The 22,956-nt window shown below is 45.0% G+C and overlaps 1 protein-coding gene across 3 annotated transcripts in view; it reads left to right on the top strand.

Annotated features, from left to right (window-relative positions):
* The window catches only part of OMA1 (OMA1 zinc metallopeptidase), a 67,666-nt gene extending 52,326 nt beyond the window's left edge, over positions 1-15,340 (top strand). For all 3 annotated transcript variants that reach the window (XM_060231889.1, XM_060231890.1, XM_060231891.1), the window contains one exon: positions 14,811-15,340. In XM_060231889.1, the coding sequence (XP_060087872.1) occupies positions 14,811-15,020 (210 nt within the window). In that variant the 3' untranslated portion in view covers positions 15,021-15,340. The remainder of the gene's footprint in view (positions 1-14,810) is intronic.
* The last annotated feature ends 7,616 nt before the right edge of the window (positions 15,341-22,956 follow it).

Raw genomic sequence — 22,956 nt, 5'->3', positions numbered from 1 at the left:
TGTGAGAACTCTTTAACAGATCAAACTTGGGAAAGCATTTGGTCCTCTTTTCTCTAAAATACGTGTACTAGTCATATAAATTCATGATCCGATGGTATTCCACACCTACTAAAATAGCTCATATTAACTTGAGATACAATTCTCATTGTCGGCAAGGATGTGGAAAGGAAGGAACTTAAATTCACTGTTGGTGGTTTTGTCCAATTGTTTCTAAATTTTGGAAATATATTGTGCAACAAATAACTTACTTTACTGGACACATAATTCCTTTTATTATACAATAAATATTGTTGGATGTTTGGCTTGATTTAGACACACTCAACATACAAAAAAACAACTGAAGCATTATTATTGGTAGACAAAAAAAGTAATTGGTATTGGTAGACAAAAAAAGTAATTGCTTCTCATTGGAAGGCCTCCCAGTTGCCTGATGTAAAGGTGTGGTATATGTGGGGCCATATAGTTTTTGATAAAATAGCAGCTGTTAAGAGGCTAAATGAATATCCTATGTCTGAGTCAAACTTCTTGAGTAAGTGGTATGTGATTTTGGAAAAACTTTAAAAATAGTGTAGCTTCCCCATATTCTTTTAATAATTATTGTTATTTTAAATTTATCTAAATGTAATAGTTTAGAATTGGGGTCCGTGGGCTAAATTAGGCTGCCAGAGGGCTCCTATCAGGTTCCTGAGCAATTGACTCTTGTCTGCTTCCTTCTCCCTCTCTCTTGCTTCCTTCTGCATCACAGCTTGCTTTGCAAGGCTTGCTCAATCTCGCAGGAGCTATAGAGCAAAACCTCCATTTTCTCCATTGTTTGAGGCTCCTCCCCTTCTGGTCCCCTGAGGAGGGAGGGAAAGAGCCAGAGCTTCCTTTGCCCAGTTCCCTGGATCCCATGGGAGAAATACAAAGAAAGTACCTTTAAGACCAACAAGTGCTAATGTTTTAAGCATGTTTTAAGGTGTTCTTTAAAAAAATAAATGTTTAGTTGTGTTTTTCTGTGTCTTTAAAAAAGTTTATATCTCTGCCACCTGATCTTAAATAGGTACACACATGGCCTGGCCTGACATGGCCCAGCCCGACATCGTCTTATTTATGTCAGATCTGGCCATCATAACAAATGAATTTGACACCCCTAGTTTAGATAATAATTGTAATTTTAATTCTGTAGTAATTTTAGCTCTTGTCATTGAGTTTTACACCCCTGCCCTAAATACTATAGTGCATCGCTTATTTGATATTTTCCTTCCTGCCTTTGCCTGAGGAAAATAGATAGTTACTTTACATTGTGTATGGATTTGAGGGAGAAAGTCCATGGATATGAAGAAACCAATCCCATGAGGTCCAATGGCTGGTGAATCTTAAAGAACTGGAAATCTTCTCACTAGGTACTTTTGGAAATTATCTTCAATGTACGATTAATAGAACTAGATGAAGCAGCTTGAGCACACGGGGAGAAAATTGGCATCATGATAAGATCTTAGCATGGTAGTCATTTTTTTAATGACAGTGAATTTATGGCTGTTATGGGAAATGGCAACAGAGTCTCTATATTGACCTTGGTACTAACTTGAGGACACGAAAACAGGCATTAGTGTACTTTCTAGGATACTCAGTCTGCTTGGCTACAGTCCAATCCAATAGTAGTTGACTTGGTTCTTTCTGGATTTCGTCATGCTCTTTCTGCTTTGCAAACATTTGATTTATTATTGTTTGGTTTTAAATAAAACATTATATTCTGCCTTTTGCTGAGAGGAATGCAGAACAGCAGTTTCTTCTTACATTTGCTTGTGTGCCTAGTTTGAGAGATGGTGACATCCCAAATGAAATAGCATTTCCTGAGCATTTCCTGGTTAAATGAATTGGAGTCCCTATCCAAGTCCAGCACCCTTGTATCTGAGTTGACTGCACAGGCACAGCTATGTGCAAATGACTGACCAAACTTTTGTAATTATGATCTGTGAGAAAATGCTTGCAGGTAATTAGATATCATAAAATTGCTGTGAAATCCAGGGGTCAAGAATTGTCATATGAAGGTATGTTCCTTGCTATTTCAGCTTGATTTACATATGGAATGTGCATCTAGATAACAGCAGAACTGAGTGGAGTGTAGCTGCAGGAGGGTCCATGCTGAGCATAACCATCCCTGTCATGCCTGAGTCTTCATCTTGTATTAAATTAGTGTGGTGTGTTTAATCAGGCCTCTCTGGGCCCCTCAGACTGCTTGATGTGGAATAAGAAAGCAAAGACCTTTACAGAGAGCCATGTTTCCTCTGAGCTGTCACAGGGGGATTCTTGATCATGTGCATGTTTGTGCGTGTGTATACTATTATTTTAGATCACTCTGGAAACTAGGTAAGGGAAAGTAGGGACTGTACAGTGTAAAAAAGCACAGAGGTTTAAAAATGCTAAATTAATTTAAAGGAGGATTACATTGCCCTTTTCAAGATACAACTTAAATATTTCTATTTCTTCTTGGCTGGAATAATGCTGTTTGACATTAATGCAGTCTTGCAGTGGCTTATGTTCAGTAAGAGAAAATTCTGGTCTGTCATACATATCAGTTAAGACTTTGATTGGTAACTGAAGTGGAAATGGCATGATACACATCCATTGCATAAATATGAGGTGATTGTCTGCAAAAACAAAGTTGGACTTTCCCCCCCTAAAATTTACTGGTGAGGAAGGGGAGAAGATTGGAATGTTGTGTCAGAGAAGATATGCAAACCATAGGGATGCCCGCTTCCAGGTGGGATCTGGGGATTCCCTGGAATTGCAGTTCATCTCTAGACTACAGAGATTAGTTCTCCTGGAGAAAATGGATGCTTTGGAGGGTAGACTCTATGTTATTGTACCCACTGTCCTCAGGTTCTGTCCCCAAATCTCCAGAAATTTCTTAACCTGGATCTGAGAACCCTACCCCACCCATCCCTCACTGGTGGCTAGGGGGTCCTGGCAACCAGGGGCGGATTAAGGCTCACTGGTGCCCTAAGCACTGACCAATCTTGGTGCCCCCCTCCTTTCCACACTGACCCAGTCCATTTTAGTTGTTGACCCGTCTGACCAGATATACAATGCAGGTTGCAGCAATACAAAAATTTATTCATATGATAACACAATATACTGTACAAACTAGGTCAAGTTTGGGCTACATAAAGTTCTACAAAAATGCAATACAACATTATTTTAATATTTCACAAGTTAAATGTATCAAAGTTCCAATATTCATGACCTGAAAGGCATTTTTCTACATTTCATTTTTGCAAAATCATTGATAACATTATCAAAATTAATTGTTAATATATACAGTGAGTTGAGTCTTTCTTGAGGCATAACTGATCTATTTAGGTTTTTTACACGTTTCAGTTGTGAGAAAGACCTCTCTGTTGTGCAGTTGGTGACCATTAATGTTAAAAATATTCTTAAGGCAATTTCAACATTTGGAAAGGCACTCTCTAGTTTGTCTTCAGTAATTGTGTTGTAAAGTTCCATGTGAGTGAAAGATGTTTTCTTGGTTGTTTTAAACTTATGAAGAACATATGAATGGAACTACTGAAGCTCTGTAGACAAAGTGTTGTTCATGTCATCTGGATAAGCATCAATGAGTATCTGAGTACCTTTCACTTTCTGATAATTGGGAATTAGCATCTTGTTGGGTGGCATTAGGAACATGTCAGACAAGAGAATCTGTCTGCTATTTCAGTGTACACCTTTCATCTCCTCCTCATTTCCGTTTCTAACTTTTCAACAATTACATAAAAAGTGGACGTACGGAATTTGTCTCTGGTGCATTTCCATTGTTGGACATTATCTTTCTTATATGCTTACGCGTTTGAGTTGCTTTGTATTCTACATCAGGAAGCATGTCCTTTGCAAGTGATTCAAATTTCTCAAACTCATCTCTTGATGTGTGCAACTGGTCTGCCAGTGATGAATACAAATCTGCACATGTTTGCAAGATCACATTTTCACTTTGAAAAAGTTGACTTGTTATATGAACACAAATTCCAGTTCTTGCATCTTGTTTGCAATATTCTTTGCCTCCCTTCTAGTGTCACCTTTTTGCAACTGGTCATCTGATAAATCTTCCAAAGCTTCCAGAATCTTGAAGAAAGAGTTGATAATTGCTGCAGTTGCCACAGCATGTGCTTCCCATCTGCTGTCTGAAAGTGATTTCAACACTTTTTCATTTCCAATGCAATCTTTGAGAATTTTCCACTGAGCAGTTGAGGCTGAAAAGAATGTGTAAAGCAGTTGTACAGTGGAAAAGAAATCTACTGCAACTTGACAGCAATCCACAGCACTTCGTCAAACTAAATTTAGTGAATGAGCTGCACAGGGTGCATAAATGGCAAACTGATTTGCATCCAAAAGTTTTTGCTGCTTGCCATTGTAACGTCCAGACATGTTGGCAGCATTGTTGTATGACTGCCCTCTGCATTTAGCAAAATCTAATTTACAATCATCACATAAGTACTTCAACTCCTGCTGTGCCATAGCTTCACCAGTATGGTTTTGTAATTCCAAAAACGTGATAAATCGTTCAACTGGCTGTCCATCTTGCAAGTATCTGAGCACCATGCTCAGTTGATCAACATGCGAAAGATCAGGCGCTGAGTCCACGGACAGACTGAAGTACCCAGAAACATTAATTTCATCAATGATGACAGAGTGCACTTTCTTTCCCATTAACTCAATAAGTTCCTCACATATCGTTTTAGACAGGTACGGAAGGGTTGTCTTTTCCAGCATTGCCATACCGTGATATGTGAGCAGCCAAGAATGGGTCAAACCGACTTATCAATTCGAGTAACCCCAAATAATTCACGTTATTGAGAGAACCCAAATTTTTCCACTTTTTCTCGGAATGCCAATCCTCATTCAGCCAGTGTGCAAATGGCTGCTACTACACACTGAAGCATATTCTCCTAGTAATTGTACTCCTCTTCAATTTGTTTTTCCAGTGGCTGTGTCAAGCCTAAGCCTTGTTTCCGAGTTAAATATGTCAACATAGCATCTCGGTGAGTTGTACTTTTTTCTTGGTTGTCAATTACAGCAGTGTTTCACCAGTCACTGAATCCTTAATTTCTAGCAAAATGCATTGACCCTTTGGGCACAAATAGTTTACAAACAAAACATTAAACTGATCCTTTTGAAGGAAAGTATAACAGCCATTCTCTCTTGTAGTGTTCAGCATTGGCTTTTATTCCAAATAATATCTTCTGTGGACAGTACCTCTTTGGCTTCCCACTGATGAAATTGCGACACGATTTGTCAAATGGCCCATTGTGGTGCTGACATTCACTGAGTCCACAAGCAACCCAATAAGTTACATCAACACCATAAAATTCATCCCACAACCCTGGGTCCTTAGCTTTGTTCATTTCATCCTTGGTAAGTTCTCTTAACTCCTTGGACAGTTCAAAAGCATTTACACATCTTGTTGTGGAAGTAGATCCAGGTTGTAGCACTTCATCATGTGCAACGTCATCATAAAAATCTGGTCTTGCACCAAAACTGCCTGTTTCTGATGAAGGAGATAGATTTGATTCACTTCCTGTCTCTGAAGACTGGCACTGGTTTTGATCTGGATCATCTTTCTCTGCAGTTTGTAAGAAAAAATCTGTCAGCTTTCCTGTCTTGGCTACAGCCGGCAGATTCTTTTGCTCATTCTCTTTTGCACGTTTTCTCTTTTGCGCACTACTCAACTAAATGTGCTTCATTTTAACGTTTACATGGGGCTGAAATTAAAAAGAGGCAGAGAGGGTAATTGAAATGACTGTCATTACAACTTAATTTGGCTCCATCATTTCACTTTTAAACACATGCATTTTACTTTTAAACATAACCTATGACACCGCACCTCGCCAACAAAAAATAGAAGATAACCCTAGAGTGCATCATGATCAATTTGCACTAGTTTTATTTATTTTTTCACAAATCTTCATTTTTTTTTCTTTTCACACTTTTTCCAATGTTGTAGTGCCCCCTTTGGCCCTGGTGCCCTAAGCACGTGCTTAATCTGCCCCTGCTGGCAACCATATAAAATTACATTCAAACCAGCTTGCACAGATGAGAAAATACTTGCCATATGTCTGTGTCACACAGCAGGAGCCTAGCAGGGCCTTCTACTGGCTGCCACCACTCTGGTAAGGGTCTGCGTGGAGGGCCCAGAGCACCCTACCACCCTTGTCTTCCTTATTAATAAATACTTTTTAACTAAGGAGATGTGAGAACCCAGGCAGTATAACAACAAAAAGAAGTTTATTATTAGTGCTCAAAAACAATAAGTGGGTGATAAAGATTTAGTGCCAAAGTGAATATGAAACAGTAAAGGTTGGTGCAAATAAACAAAAGCCTTGATGCATTTAGCTATGCAGTCCTTACTCTAATACCAAGCTCACCACACTTCCCCTGGGTGAGGGCTCTTCCTACTGCCTGTTCCAGAGATCAGTGTTTCTCTGTCTGCAACCTCTCTAGACAGAGAACCTCCCTGCCTGCAGCCTAGGGTTTCCAATCCCCAGGTGGGGGCAGGGGATCCCCCGGTTTGGAGGCCCTCCCCCCGCTTCAGGGGCATCAGAAAGCGGGGGGAGGGGAGGGAAATGTCTACTGGGAACTCTGTTATTCTCTATGGAGATTTATTCCCATAGAAAATCATGGAGAATTGATACGCAGGTATCTGGGGTTCTGGAGGAGCTGTTTTTTGGGGTAGAGGCACCAAATTTTCAGTATAGCATCTAGTGCCTCTCCCCAAAATACCCCCCAAGTTTCAAAAAGATTGGACCAGGGGGTCCAATTCTATGAGCCCCCAAAGAAGGTGCCCCTATCCTTCATTATTTCCTATGGAAGGAAGGAATTGAAAAGGTGTGCCATCCCTTTAAATGTGATGGCCAGAACTCCCTTTGGAGTTCAGTGATGCTTCACAGCCTTGATCTTGGCTCCACCCCAAATGTCTCCTGGCTCCACCCCCAAAGTCCCCAGATATTTCTTGAATTGGACTTGGCAACCCTATTGCAGCCCCTTCAGGAAAGAACACACCCTGCCTGAGCTTGGCTTTTTAATGCTCTTCTCCCAGACTCCACTCCTCTCTGGGCTGGTTTCCCTCTAAAACCTTGCCACCCAATCAGAGGGACAGAAGGGATCCTGAGAAATGCAGGATTTCTGTAATATTCCTAGGCAGGCTTCTCTGGAGCCTGTAGGCCTCACTAGGCTCAGGATCATGACAGTCTGTAAAGGCTGATGATAGGCTAGATCCAGTTCCAGGAATGTTTTTATTGCCCTAGGAATAGGGTGCCAAGTCCAATTCAAGAAATATCTGGGGACTTTGGGGGTGGAGCCAGGAGACATTGGGGGCGGAGCCAGAAGCAAGGGTGTGACAAACATAATTGAATGTCAAGGGAGTTCTGGCCATCACATCTTTTAAATCCCTTCCCTCCATAGGAAACAATGAAGGATAGGGACACCTTCTTTTGGGGCTCATAGAATTGGATCTCCTGGTCCAATCTTTTTGAAACTTGGGGGGTATTTTGGGGAGAGGCCCTGGATGCTATGCTGCAAATTTGGTGCCTCTACCTAAAAAAAACAGCCTCCCCAGAGCCCTAAATACCCGTGGATCAATTCTCCATTATTTCCTATGAAAATAAATCTCCATAGGGAATAATAGTTACCTCCCCTCCCTCCCCCCTGCGCTTTCTTTCTCTCACTCACACACATGCTTAACTGTCTCTGGTGCCTCCACAACAAGGTCTGGAAAGTACAGGGGCTATGCTGCTCTCTTTTACACACACACTCGCTTGTCTGAAAGAAAGCAAAACACCGTGAAGCCTATAACCCTGTGAGGTAGGTTAAGCTGAGTGACAGGCCCAAGGTCCCCCAGGGAGCTTCCATGGCAGAATGGGGATTTGAACCTAGGTCTCCAAACTCCTAGTTAACTAGTAACACTCTAAGATGAGGAAGAAGAAGAGGAAGAAGATATTGGATTTATATCCAGCCCTTCACTCTGAATCTCAGAGCGGCTCACAGTCTCCTTTATCTTCCTCCTCTACAACAAACACCCTGTGAGATGGGTGGGGTTGAGAGAGCTCTTGCAGCAGCTGCCCTTTCATGGACAACTCTGTGAAGGATATGGCTGACCCAAGGCCGTTCCAGCAGCTGCTGGTGAAGGTGGGGAATGGAACCCAGTTCTCCCCCGAAGACCAGGACACCAGCAGCGTGGGGACGAAGGCCACTCCCTGCGTAAAGGCGCAGGGCATCCTCCCGTGCCACCCAGGGTGGGTCCCCTTGGGAATTAGCGGCTGCCTTTCGTCGGCAATGGGCGTGGAGGCGGAGACTGCATCTTGGAGGGCTTGTTAGCCGCCTTGCGGGTGAAGTCACAAAGTGCTTGAAGTCACACCAGTTTCCCCTGCAGGGGCCTCAGCCTGACGAACACACAAACACCCATTCTCTCTTCACTTATCTCCGCAGGGGGACTGGCCTCACTTTCCTGCACTATTCTTCCCTCACGGGGTCACTTCTTTTTCTGAAAGAGCGCACAACCATTTGTCTGTTCTGCCTTCCTCACACCCACTCGTCTGCCCTGGGGGTAAGGTGTTCCTCCCAAGCCTTCCAAGCAATCTTCCCGTTTTTTCAAGCACGCGGCTCTCGCCCCTAAGGAGACTGTAGCGCGAGATTACTCTTGGCAGCCGCGATACAGTCCTCCTCGTTGCTCCAAGGACAGACCCAGAGAGACGTGGGGCTTGCTTCCCAGCGCCACAAAGTCCCATCCGCGCCAACCGAGCAGGATCCGCCCTCTCCACCACCCCCACAGGGAAATTTCTCAAGCGCAAATGGACGCTTCCTCAGATGGACCCTGGCGAGCTTGCAGGGGGTTTCTTTTGCCCTTTGCAAAATCTGGAAGTGGTTTCTCTTCACTGATAGAGAGGAGAGCACTTCTCCTCCGCTAGGGAAGGGAAGCGGCAAGGAGATGCTGCTGTGAGGCTGGGTGGGAAGGGCCGCCATTTCCACCCACCCACCCCCCGCTTTCTGGGTTTTTCGCGAGTGGGGGGAGGAGGCTCCAAATCTAGGTCCCCTGGCCAGGCGGGGGATTTGGGAAGCCTACCTAGGAAAGATAATTATGATTGGAAACATGTGACTTTGAAATTTATTGGTTTGGAATTGTTGGCACTGCCCCCCCTCAAGCTTGCATACTCCCCTACCTCTTTCTCCCTCTTGCACACTCAGCTTGCCTCCTTCCTTTCCCTTCATGGTTTGTCTTATACAATCACTGCTTTCTTTAAAAAAAACATACACCCAAAAACAGAAATGCAAACCTTGATCCAAATCATGGTTTGTAATTATGGTCTTGAAACAACCATAGTTTGCTAAATTTGCAGATAACAGCAAATAATTGTTTTCCAAAAGGAATGTGAGTACACTGAGGGGGACAGGAGAAGGGGTCTGCGTGAGCCTGTGGCATAATCACACTTTTCCAAACCATAGTTTTTACCGTATTAGGGTCTTTACATCTGAACCAACCCATAGACAGCTTTGAGAGTCAGCTTTGAGAGACAGACTTTTTCTGGGCTCTTCCAAAAACCAAACAGACCACAGAAGCACTTCAAATGGAATTCTTCTTTAGCTCTTGCTTCTTCTCTGCAGCCAGGGTAATATGTTCATAATTGGAGAAATTATGTATAGCTTTTCTTCCCAACAGTCAGGATTGAGAGCAGTATAATACAAAAATAATCATCTATTACAATAATTGAAGTGTGCCATTTAAAACAGATAATATCAATAGAAATGCCAGAACCTATTGAAGTTGCCCAAGGGCACTATTTTGTTGTTCTGTCTTGCTGAAAGGCCCCAAAGGGAGATGCTTCATCCCTTCCAGAGACTGTTCTCTACAGCAGCAAGTCACCAACAGAAAACAGCAAGTCACCAACAGAAAATGGGCAGCCGGGAAAAGATGGCGGCGGCGGTAGAAGCCCAGTGCTAGGGCTCCCGCTGGCTGATAACAATTAATAGCAATAACAACTACTATACTATAGCAACCAGTAGCATCAGCGAGCGAACTGGAAGAACAATCGGAGATAACAACAAACCATCAACCAAACTGAGAACGAGGCGGCGGCTGTCGGCAAAGCTGAGGTGCGAGCGTCGGGCCGCAGGGGTCCATCGAGCAGTCGAAACAGGGCCGAGACGCAGCCGCGGGCTGGCGTCGGGCAGAGGCCGGGAGAAATCGAGCCGGTGCTGGGGAAGAGGTCGTAGAGGTGCGGGGAGAACGGAGCGTAGAGCCAACTGGGGCCGCGGCGGGGCGTCAGCTGAGTTCAAGCTGCGGAGGAGCGCTGCTGCCGAGAAACATTGCCGGCCGACGCCGAGACTAAGAAGGATCGGGCGCGGCCATAGGCAAACGGCAGGAGCAGGTCTTTTGCAAAGGACTGGGGCATGGACTGATACAACGAGGAGGGAGAGGGGCAGCTGCGGAGGGAGATGGAGCTGAGGGGTGCGAGTGAGCGGAGGAGTGGACTGGCCCCGGGACGTAGGTCCCGATGGACACCCCGGTCTCTGTCTTTGCCCCCCCTTCTCCCCTTTCTCTTCTGGCTTTCCCCCCTCGCCTCCTTCACGCTCCCACCCCCCCCCGCCCCCCCCCACCCGCGACAAGGTCATCAACCGAGAAGCTCTCTCACCCATGCCTCTAAGAACTATATTAAGAACTGTGCTTAAAACGGTCCCTATACTAGAAAACAGCACCTGCACTTTAAAAGCCACCACAAAGCACCAAAGACGCCTAAAACCTGGACATTCGATTTTGAATACTTATACCAACCACCAGCACTTTAAGAACTAAACCCTACCTCACCTCCAACTTTCATCCCCACTGCCCATTGACTATAGATCACCACTAGAATTATTATTAAGAATGAATTAGATTTAAATTGATTAGAAACTGGATTTATTATGTATTTATGCTTTTAAATGCATATAGAATTAATTAATTCAATTGATTATTTATTCACGTTAGCACTTTAAATTAGTTAGGAATTGGATTTTATTATAGTGCTAAGTAGGAATTATTTACTAATCAAATTGGAAGATTATGGTGAACTAGACAACTGGGAACAGAGGACGAAGGTGGGCAGGAGATCTATGCTGTGTATCAATACTAATTAGTCAGTGGAATACGATCATTGGGAGAATAGGTCGGGATGTCCGGTCAGGGGATCCCAGTGCTCCTGGGGAGGGGAAGATATGACGGTGGGAATAGATGGAGATGTGAGAGAAGGAGGCTGAGACAAAACAGTGCTCGGCCCCCTTCTAGTCTACTTCCCATCCCGACGGTGACAAGTAGTGGGACCAAGAGAAATTGCCCGCGTCCGACACTGGTGTTATGCAACGCCAGGTCTATAAATAATAAGACCGAAACCATTAGGGACTTCCTGCTTCGACAGGACGCAGACCTGGCTTGCGTGACCGAGACCTGGGTTCAAGAGGGGGAGATGACGGCACTCTCCCAGATGACCCCCCCAGGTTACTCGGTCTTTCACCAGTCCCAGATTAGCGGGCGGGGGTGGCGGTACTCATACAGGAGGGTTACTCCTTCCGGGCTCTCCCGGCCCCAAAGATCGATGGTATTGAGTGTGTTGGCCTTGCGTGGGACGTCGGGGAGAGGTTGGCGATCTGGCTGGTGTACCGTCCGCCTAACGCACCGTCCAGCGCCTTACCATCCCTGATGGAGGCGGTGTCCGGCTGGGCGCTGGAGTACCCAGGGCTTCTGGTCCTGGGCGACTTCAATGTCCATGCCGATGACGCGGCCTCCACACAGGCGATGGACCTAGTGTCTTCCATGGCGACACTGGGACTCTCCCAATTTGTTACGACTCCCGCGCATCAGGCTGGGCACACATTAGATCTGATCTTTGCGACCGGGATTCAAGTGAACGAAATCGCAACGGAGACGATACCATGGTCGGATCACTTAGCCCTCAAGGCTCGTATGGAGACGCTACCACAACCCTGTAAGGGCGGAGAGCCTATTTTGGCTCGCCCGCGGAGCCTGATGGACCCGGAACGGTTCCAAATGGCTCTTCGGGATCCTTGGCCCCCTGGCGATTCCCTTGATGCCCTGGTTGATGCCTGGCAAGATCGGCTATCCGGGGTAATCAACGAGATCGCACCTCGACGTCCTCTGCGCCCTCGTTCAAGGCTTGCTCCTTGGTATACCTTGGAGCTACGCCGGTTGAAACAAGGACTCCGACGACTAGAGAGGCAGTGGCGGCGCACTCGTGACCAAGCGGCGAGAACATCCTATAGAACGTTTATGAGGTCTTATGAGGTGGCAGTCAAGGCCGCGAAGAAGAAGTACTTCGCGGCCAAGATTGCGTCTGCAAATTCGCGCCCAGCACAATTGTTTAAAATAATTGGACAGCTAACCACACTGCCCCAAGGCAGACCAAATGTTAGAGAATTGGAAATAGGCTGTGAGGCTTTTGCGAAATTTTTTGCAGACAAAATCACGTCGCTCCGCCAGGACCTGCCCATCACCTTGGATACAGTATGTGAGCCCGAGGCCCCGTGCCTGTCTTCGGATTTAATCCTGGATCACTTCAACCCGCTCAGCCTGGAGGAAGTTGACGGAATTCTCTCCTCTGCACGCCCTACAACTTGCGATTTGGACCCATGCCCCTCCTGGCTAATTAAATCCTGCCTGAGAGAGCTTGAATGTCCTTTACGGGACATCATAAATAGATCCCTCTCGGAGGGGCGCTTTCCATCATCTCTAAAAGAGGCTTTGGTCCGTCCCCTCTTGAAAAAAAGTACAGCGGATCCAGCCGAATTGGCAAACTACCGACCAGTCTCTAATTTACCGTTTTTAGGTAAAATTATAGAGAGGGCAGTGGCGTCACAGTTGCAGAGCTTTCTGGATGACGCTTCCATCCTAGACCCTTGCTGGTCCGGCTTTCGCCCGGGTTACGGGACGGAGACAGTACTGGCCGCCCTGGTAGATGATCTCCAACGGCACCTGGATCGGGGCGGTGTGGCGGTGCTGATGTTGTTGGACCTGTCGGCTGCGTTCGACACGGTTGACTATCGGCTACTGACCCGCCGCCTCGCCGATGTAGGGGTGAGGGGGTCTGCCTTACAATGGCTTGCCTCCTTCCTCGAGGATCGGGGACAAAGGGTGGCAATTGGGGGCGAGCTGTCCCAGAGGCGCACACTGGATTGTGGAGTGCCTCAGGGGGCAGTTCTCTGACCAATGCTATTTAATATCTATATGCGCCCCCTTGCCCAGATTGCCAGGAGACATGGACTTGGGTGCCATGAATATGCAGATGACACCCAACTCTATCTGCTAATGGACGGCCGGCCTGACTGCGTCCCAGAGAATTTAGACCGGGCCCTGCAGGATTTGGCAACCTGGTTGAGGAAGAGCGGGCTGAAACTAAATCCAGCGAAGACAGAAGTCCTTTGTCTGGGTCGGGGCGCTCGGGGAGGGGAAATACCTCTCCCGGTCTTCGACGGGGCGCCGTTGAAAGCGGCGCACCGGGTTAAGAGCCTGGGAGTTTTACTGGAGCCTGCATTATCAATAGAGGCCCAGATTGCAGCCACTGCCAAGTCAGCCTTTTTCCATCTAAGGCGGGCAAAGCAGTTGGCTCCCTTGCTAGAGTGCCAAGATCTGGCAATGGTGCTTCATGCAACGGTCACCTCGAGACTGGATTACTGTAATGCCCTCTACATGGGGCTGCCTCTGTACCGAACCCGGAAGCTGCAGCTGGTGCAGAACGCAGCGGCTAGACTGTTGCTGGGACTCCCTAAATGGGAGCACATACAGCCTGGGCTGCGCGAACTGCACTGGCTGCCAGTTACATACCGGGTTCGTTACAAAGTGCTGGTTATTACCTTTAAAGCCCTATATGGTCGAGGACCTGTCTACCTTAGGGACCGTCTCTCCTCATATGAACCCCAGAGAGCACTGAGGTCAGCCGGGAAAAACCTGCTGACTATCCCCGGACCGAGAGAGGTGAAGCTGCAAAGCACCCGTAACCGGGCCTTCTCCTCTATAGCCCCGAGCCTATGGAACCAACTTCCAGAGGAAATGCGGGCCCTGCGGGACCTAGAACAGTTCCGCAGGGCCTGCAAGACCTTCCTCTTCAGACTGGCTTTCCCTGATGAAAACGGAAATTGCAAAGGAAACCGCCATCAGAAAAAGTAAACATAGCACTAGCACTTTTAAAAATTAATTAATTTAATTTTAAAACTTAACCAGATTTTAATTAAATGCTTATAATGTTTAATGTAATTTTATCCACTTGTATAATTCAACCCTGAACCATGTTGTTAGCCGCCCTGAGCCTGCTCCGGCGGGGAGGGCGGGATACAAATAAAATTTGTTGTTGTTGTTGTTGTATCCAGTCAATTCATCAATCACATGTCCTGTTTACAAAATTTACACACACACACATTCTGAATAATATGATTTTAAAAGCATCCTGAAAAAATGACATATGATGTATTAATTTACTCTATTCCTAAGATTTGCATTTCCCTAAACAAATTATCAGTATGTTTAAGGTTCCAGTATCAACCACATCTGTTCTGTGAGATCCAGGTGTGCAAATCCTGTCTCCTGGTTGCATTGCTGAGTTGCATTAGTTATTTCATTAAGTATTTGTATACAGCTTTTAAACATGTGTTATACTTTGCCTTTGTTTGTTTTTCCCTTCACATCAGCCCTGAAAAAGTGTTTCTCTGTTTTATAAAATGGCAGTGCTTCTATTTGTTAATATAATGACTTTCTTTTTTTGGTTGTATTTTCTCTCCCCCCCCCCCTCCCAAATCAGGCTCTTAAAATACGAGAGTGTTGCAATTGCCCTGCTTTGGCCAGTGAGGACCCGCGTCTTATTTTCAGATTGAGTATGCAGCATCTTCTGCAAACATCTAAAGATGGAGAACCAAATGTTACCGATCATGGTAAAACAAATGTGATTCGTCCTTTCATTCAAAAGAAGAAGATGCCTGTGGATATTTCATCTGGAGAACTGTCAAGATGAAGGCAATAATTCTATTAGAATGCTTATTGTATACTTCTTAAACTTTCCAGGGATTCTGAAATGGTATAACAACATATGGATGGGATGGATATAAATCATGACTCTGTCCTTTGATTGCAATGTACACATGGAATACTCAGTGTGTCCAATGTGAAAATCTCTGTATGTGGGAAGCAGTTGCTTTCACAGCGATAAAATGGAAACAACTATTTAAATGTGGCATCGTGCAGCACTCTATGCATTTATAGGGGGCAGAAATGTGCTCACCTGTGCAAATATATGTTTGAGTATACTCTGGCAATAAATATATATTTTCATAACAGTGTTGTAATCTCCCATTTTGTTTGAAAAGAGAGGTCTCAAAGGAACTACCAGTTAAATGAAGTGGGGGAGAGACACACAACGAAGTCATCTTTCTTAACTATGATATCCATTTGAGCTTGCTGTAACTTCAGTTATCTGTACCCAAGTGTATGGAGGAAATAATAAGAATTCTCTACCTGCTACAAAAAGCAAGATGTGATAAACTGAATAGTGGGCTGTGCAGAATTCCACCTAACTGCTGTTTGGCTCACTGCTGGGATTGTCTTGTTTTGTATGTCTTAAAAGACAGATTGAGTCAGTGCTTCACTTGAATGTAATCTCAAAGGACTGAGCAGTTAACCTTGTGGAGTAAAAATGTAAGGCACAAAGTGAAATGTTGCTGATTACAGTCTGACTGGTAGCATTGGGGACTGTTAAATTATTTATTGCTGTCTTAAGTAAACAAGGTGAAATTAGTTATATCAGGACATAGTCAGCTTGGAGAAAGTCAGCTTCCAGAAAGCTTTTGATAAAGTTCCTCATCAAAGGCTCCTTAGAAAGCTTGAGAGTCATGGAGTAAAAGGACAGGTCCTCTTGTGGATCAAAAACTGGCTGAGTAATAGGAAGCAGAGAGTGAGTATAAATGGGCAGTCTTCACAGTGGAGGACGGTAAGCAGTGGGGTGCCGCAGGGCTCGGTACTGGGTCCCATGCTCTTTAACTTGTTCATAAATGATTTAGAGTTGGGAGTGAGCAGTGAAGTGGCCAAATTTGCGGATGACACTAAATTGTTCAGGGTGGTGAGAACCAGAGAGGATTGTGAGGAACTCCAAAGGGATCTGTTGAGGCTGGGTGAGTGGGCGTCAACGTGGCAGATGCGGTTCAATGTGGCCAAGTGCAAAGTAATGCACATTGGGGCCAAGAATCCCAGCTACAAATACAAGTTGATGGGGTGTGAACTGGCAGAGACTGACCAAGAGAGAGATCTTGGGGTCGTGGTAGATAACTCACTGAAAATGTCAAGACAGTGTGCGTTTGCAATAAAAAAGGCCAACGCCATGCTGGGAATTATTAGGAAGGGAATTGAAAACAAATCAGCCAGTATCATAATGCCCCTGTATAAATCGATGGTGCGGTCTCATTTGGAGTACTGTGTGCAGTTCTGGTCGCCGCACCTCAAAAAGAATATTATAGCATTGGAGAAAGTTCAGAAAAGGGCAACTAGAATGATTAAAGGGCTGGAACACCTTCCCTATGAAGAAAGGTTGAAACGCTTAGGGCTCTTTAGCTTGGAGAAACGTCGACTGAGGGGTGACATGATAGAGGTTTACAAGATAATGCATGGGATGGAGAAAGTAGAGAAAGAAGTACTTTTCTCCCTTTCTCACAATACAAGAACTCGTGGGCATTCGATGAAATTGCTGAGCAGACAGGTTAAAACGGATAAAAGGAAGTACTTCTTCACCCAAAGGGTGATTAACATGTGGAATTCACTGCCACAGGAGGTGGTGGCGGCCACAAGCATGGCCACCTTCAAGAGGGGGTTAGATAAAAATATGGAGCAGAGGTCCATCAGTGGCTATTAGCCACAGTGTGTATGTGTGTGTGTGTATGTATGTGTGTGTATATATATATATATATATATATATATATATATATATATATATATATATATATATATATATATATATGTTGGACTGGATGGGCCATTGGCCTGATCTAACATGGCTTCTCTTATGTACCACATATTTTATGGTGGCATCACTGTTTCTCACAGTGGTTTGAAGTTCTCCCCTACCCCCAAAATATTTTAAGTCATTCCTTTGCCTCATGCTGTTGCACGGTACTTGGCTTTCTGCCAACAAGTTTCATTATATCAGTTGTAGATGTTAGAGGATGTTTCAGTGTTTACCAACACCGAAATAATTTTCTGCTATTCTGACTTTTCGGGGGAGTGTGTGATTGTTGGAATGCACCCCTTATTTCTGAATCATACATTGTTCATCCTTGTGTCTTCTATGCAGTCCCACATGAGGAGTGCTTCAGAGCAGACCTGCTTTGGAGTTCTCTAGAAGTTTCTAGAATTCCTCTTGACACAGCAGAGCTATGAGCTTTGTTCCCACCCAAATGATTATACGATGAGGGGCAGAGGGAGCACCCTTCCCTCAGTTCTTTATCTGCCACTATGGAGAAAGGACATATTATAACTTCAGAAATATTTCTTTGATGAATGTGTATGTCCCCCCCCCCCGCCCAACCATTTCCTATTTATAATAATATAGATGTACTTTTAAAGAAATGCCACAATTGTGGCACAAAAATGGTGCAAAAAAATTACCATGACCAGTGTCTTATGTGCTTGAGGGAAAAGCACAACATGTCTTCTTTTCAGGCATGTAGCCTCTTCACTCCAAAAATGCAGCAAGAAAGGGCTGTTTGCCTCAAGGCTGCTTTGTGGAAGCAGTCATTTGGGGTTCTGAAAACTCTAGATTCCCCTCAAAAAAGAGCCAGCCTAGTTTCCTGGACAGACTGCTAGCCTTGTGAAGTAGACTTTTCTTTCTCCTTATAAAGCTCACTGGGTGGGTGAGGGATATTTTCACTGTTACTCATTGTTAAAGCTGAATAAAGCTGCATTTCTTTGGCCACAATTTATTGTTTGTAGGAATCTCTAGAACCATGGGTAATACATCCTGTCAAGCACCTCATCCATCTGTTCACTAAACAGAGTTATCCCCTTTAAGGGAAGATCCTCCCACATGGGTCCTAGTGTCTGGAGGTAGGGCCAAAAGTTCTCAGCCATGACTGCTATCTTATAACTATTGCTGAGGCCATAGTTCGGCTACATGAATCTGCCACATGTTGTGATGCACTGAATTCCTGTTTCCCCAGTTTTATCCCTATCCCAGTAGGCGGGGTAGGCAGCTGCTGGGTGCGCCCCCATGAGCCGGGCTGGGGCTCACATCCCACACGCCTTGAAAGGTGTGGGGGAGGCAGCCATCAGCTCCTTCGGCCCCCAATCAGCCTTTCTGCATCGAGTTCCCTGAAGCGGGGGAAGGGGCTTGCATTCCACGTGCCTTGAAAGGTGCATGGGAGGTAACTGTTGGCTCCCCCACTTCCCCCATCAGCAGGAAGGCTGAGCAGGGGAAGGGGCTTGCATCCTGCATGGCGCATGGGACACAAGTGTCAGCTCCCCACACCTCCCACTCCGATCTGGAAGCCTGAGGGGGATGGGGGGGCTGCTTGATGACGTCACTTTTTGTGATGTCATCATGCCGCGCGTGCACAGAACGCATGCACGAATGTTTTTTCCTAAAAGAAGATTTGGGGGGGGGGCGCTGAGCTGGGGTCTGCCTCCAGTGGCAGAAAGCCCAGTGCCGGCCCTGCTGGAGTGCAAGGTTTCTCTACAGCTTCCAAGCAGCTTAGAAGTCTGTCCTCCCTCGCTGAGTTCTCTTCTCTCCCACGCTGTCTTCTGTGCTTGCAGCCATTCTCCCCCTGCCATCTGAAGCTGCCACCCTTCTCTTGCCCTTCTCTCCGAAGTTGTCTGCTTCTTATCTACACAGCTCTCTCATCCCAGGTGTTCTTCATTTACACTGATGTGTAGGATTTAACCCCCTGCTGCCCTGGGACTGCATTCACATGGAGAAGGGCTGTATGGCTCACCACTTATCTCATGTAATTTCCACTACACAGAATCAGTAAGATCAAGCTGACAGCCAAGTCTCTGGGTATCACTTCCCAGCAATCTGAGAACTTTAAACACAGGTACTTCCCAAGACACAATCAACAACCTCAATTTGGGAAGACATAAAGCTTCTAACCTGTCCAGAATTATCAGCACTATCGTACCCCTTTCACCACCCAGTCCCAACCTGGATGGCAACAGCCTAGCCAGAGAGGCTGTCAGGGACAATTTCCCAGGGACCCCTCATCTAAAGGAAAGGCACCCCAATAACTAGGTAGCTTTCCACAGTTTTCTGATAGGCTTTCCTTATTTGCACACCTCTGGAGTTCAATTACACAAGATGTTTGGGTTCTAAATATAATAAAGTTTGGATATTTTCTGAAATTTAAATCCACTCCTTATTGTATTTATTTTAATCCCAAAGGGACTACTTCCAATTTGCTTTTATAGCAAAAAAAATATATAAAAATCTCAAAATGAGCTGTGTAGATCATGCCCCCCCTCATATGGGGTTTTATTCCAACTACTTTTTGATAGATAAAAAGGAAGGTGGTGTGAGGCCTGTCTTAGACTTCAGGGAACTCAGTAAACATTTGAACATCTGCAAGTTTCATATGCTAACCCTAGAAGATATCTTCCCCTTTATCAACAAAGCATGCTGGTTTACCATCCTGGATTTTAAAAATGCTTACTTCCACATCACTATTTATGAAACTTTGAGGGAAATTACTGAGATTTTGGTTCACAGTACACAGTGTTGCCATTTGGCTTGGCTACAGCCCCAAGGGTCTTCACAAAATATTCCTCAGCAATTGTAGCTTACTTGTGTTTGTGGGGCTGTTCAGTTTATTCTTATTGGATGACTGGTTATTCACTGGAGAATCTAAGTCACAATTCGCATCACATATATCTTTGACAATAACACCCTAGAATGGTTGGGCATCTTCATAAATTTTCCAAAATCCATTCTAGTCCCTATTCAGGATGTGGAGTTCATTGGAGCAAGACTAAATTTTGTCTTACGTAAAACATATCTCCCAATAACTAGCGCTAGAGCAATACAAAAATGGGCATCAGATTTTCCTCAAGATTTCAAAAAGTGGTTAACATTCAAAAGCTTTAAGGCCTGATTCCTTCCATCACAGCTACAATTTGGTTTATGGTTTATTAGACTCAGACTCAGGGCAGCTCACAACCAATAAAATCACAATAATATTTCAACACATTACTTTAACATATTAATTACATATTTAAATTAAAACAGGTGCTAATATCTTTTGATGTCATTTCATTTCAATTTGGCATGCAAGACTTTGCATGCATCCCCTACAGAACTTGTTTCTAAGAAAGCTCAAAATGGGAACAGACCAACAATGGCAAAAACTCTTCACACCTAGACCAGTAAATCCCTGTCCTGGTGGTTGCTAGATTCAGACCTATTAAAAGGGATATCTCTAGCAATTCCCTCCTCCACTTTTCATTTGTTTACAGATGCTTTGTTAAAATGGTAGGGAACTCAAACAACACAAAACACCAAGCCTTCTGCTCAAGAGTGGCCATGGATGACCACTTCCTGGGAGATGCATTCCATCTGCATTGGTTCCACATCCCTTATTATGCCTTCCCACCCTTCCTACTCCTTCCCTATGTGATATTGAAACTGAAATCAGACAACACAGTATGTATCTTAATAGTCCCCTTATGGTCCAGGAGGACATGATTCCCAACTTTGTGGAGCCTGGCCAAGGGCAGAAAAATACCTACAACACTCTCAGTGGGACCAATCCATTACCACAACGTAGAGATATTACATCTCCATCCATGGTTTGTTTCACCGTAGACCAATGGTCAGAAAGAGTGGCTGAAGGTTTAGTGTCATCACACAAACCAGCCACCTGGAAATCTTACAAAGCTAAATGGCAATGTTTTCAGGGCCAACTCGTGGGAGTAGGCAAGGTAGGCAGCTGCCTAGGCTGCTACCCTGCCTGGGAGTGCCACTAGGCGTCTTCTTACTCCCCTTGCCCTTTCCTCAGCTGGAAGGTGCCATTCAGCCACCACGCTCTTTGGAGGCTTCCTTAGAAGCCTCCAAAAAGCATGGTGTTTTAGCAGCACCTGGCCACTTTCAACCTAAAGCGGCTGTGCGCCACTAAAACATCGTGCTATGTGGAGGCTTCCAAGGAAAGAGCACGGCAGCCACTTTTGGCTTGAAAGCGTCCAGGCTATGCAGGGGGAAAGCAGCGGAGTGGCAGCACTCTTGTGCGTCGCCCGTCACTCTCTCCCCCACTCCACCCTGCATGATGATGTTACTAGTGATGTCATCGTGCCATGCGTGCTGTGTGCGTGTGAAAAAAATGAAGGTTGGGGGGGGGGGGGTGACACAGGGGTCTACCGGGAGCGGCAGAACCCCCTAGCACTGGGCCTGAATGTTTTACAACATTGGCAAGGGACAGGAGGATTAGGCCAGAGTCCTGCCTCTTAGCCTTTCTTTGATAGACTCTGGTCTACATACCTCCTTCATTAAGGTTCACCTAGCAGCCATATCAGGCTTCCACAATGGTGTGAATTTGAAGCCTGTGTTTTCAAATGCTCTAAGAGATTCCTCAAAGTTTTCATTCACTTGTACCCACCAATCAAATCCCTCAATGTCTCTTGTATTAATATCTCTTGTATTATTTCAGTTAATATATAAACCTTTTGAACCCATGGCTCATGTGATCTTTCTTCATTGTCTTATAAGACAGCATGCTTGGTTGCAATAACATCAGCATGCAGAATGGGTGAGATCAAAGTGTTCAAATACAACCCACCATTTACTAGATTTCACAAGGATAAAATTGTTTTGAGACCCAGTTTCGAATTCACTCCAAAAGTGGTCTCCCAATTTCACTTGTTTCAAGACATAATTTTACTAGTATTTTCCCCTGAACTTCAATCCCCAACAGAACAAGCAGTGCACACAGTAGATATCAGGACAGCATTATTATTTTCTTTAGATCATACCTCAGCATTCAGAAAAGCTAACATCTTGGTTTGCTTTGAAGACCCAAACAGGAAAAGCAGTGTCTTTATAAACCCTATCTAGACAGGTGACAACTGCAATTACGATGTCTTACACTAGACCAGGTTTGGAATGCCCATTTCCCCTAAAAGTGCATTTAACAAGGGCTTCTACAACAGCCTTTTGATGCAACCTTGACATCAGGGAGATCTGCAGAGCTGCAACTTGATCCTCTCCATCGACATTCATCAAAAACTAATCTTAGATGTAGATTCCATGAGAGAAGCAGCTGTTGGAAAAGCAGTGTTAACAATCTCTGTTTCATTAATCAGCCCACCCCCACGGTAAGTGAACTTGCTAATCTCTGATGTAAGACTGCACAGAAAACATAGAGATGAAAATATGGTCGCACTTACCTGTCACTGATGTTCATCGAGTGTCTCCTTCATAATCTCTATATCAGAGGAAAGAGGACTGAGGGAAAGATGCTCCCTCCACCTCTTGTCATGTGAGCATTTGGGTGGGAACAGAGCTCGTAGCTCTGTTGTGCTGAGGGGATGGGGAACACTTGGCTGTAAATTCTAGAACCTTGTAGAAAACTCTGCAGCAGGCCTGCTCTGAAGCAGTCCTCATGTGAGCCTGCACAGAAGACACTCCATGAACATCAGTTACAGGTAAGTGCAACAATGTTTTGTTTTTCTTTTTGCAACAGAAAGCTTTTCCCTCTGTATAGCTCTGTGAAACAAGTACTTGCTGAGTGTCACGAGCTGGGGCCAGGCCAGGCGAAGTCCAGGGGCAGTCCAAGGTCTGTAGCTGGTGAGCAAAGAGGGTTCAAAGCGCCAAAACCAAGTCACAGTCCAAGTATTGCAGGTCAGAGGTTCAGAAGCCGAAGTCAGGGGGTCCAGAAGTCAAAGCCAACGTCAAGGGGTCCAGAAGCCAAAGTCAGAAGCCGAAG

Source organism: Heteronotia binoei, chromosome 2 (assembly GCF_032191835.1).
Source record: "Heteronotia binoei isolate CCM8104 ecotype False Entrance Well chromosome 2, APGP_CSIRO_Hbin_v1, whole genome shotgun sequence".
Classification (NCBI taxonomy): domain Eukaryota; kingdom Metazoa; phylum Chordata; class Lepidosauria; order Squamata; family Gekkonidae; genus Heteronotia; species Heteronotia binoei.
The sequence above is the reverse complement of the archived record's forward strand: the minus strand, read 5'-3'. Positions and strand labels throughout refer to the sequence as shown.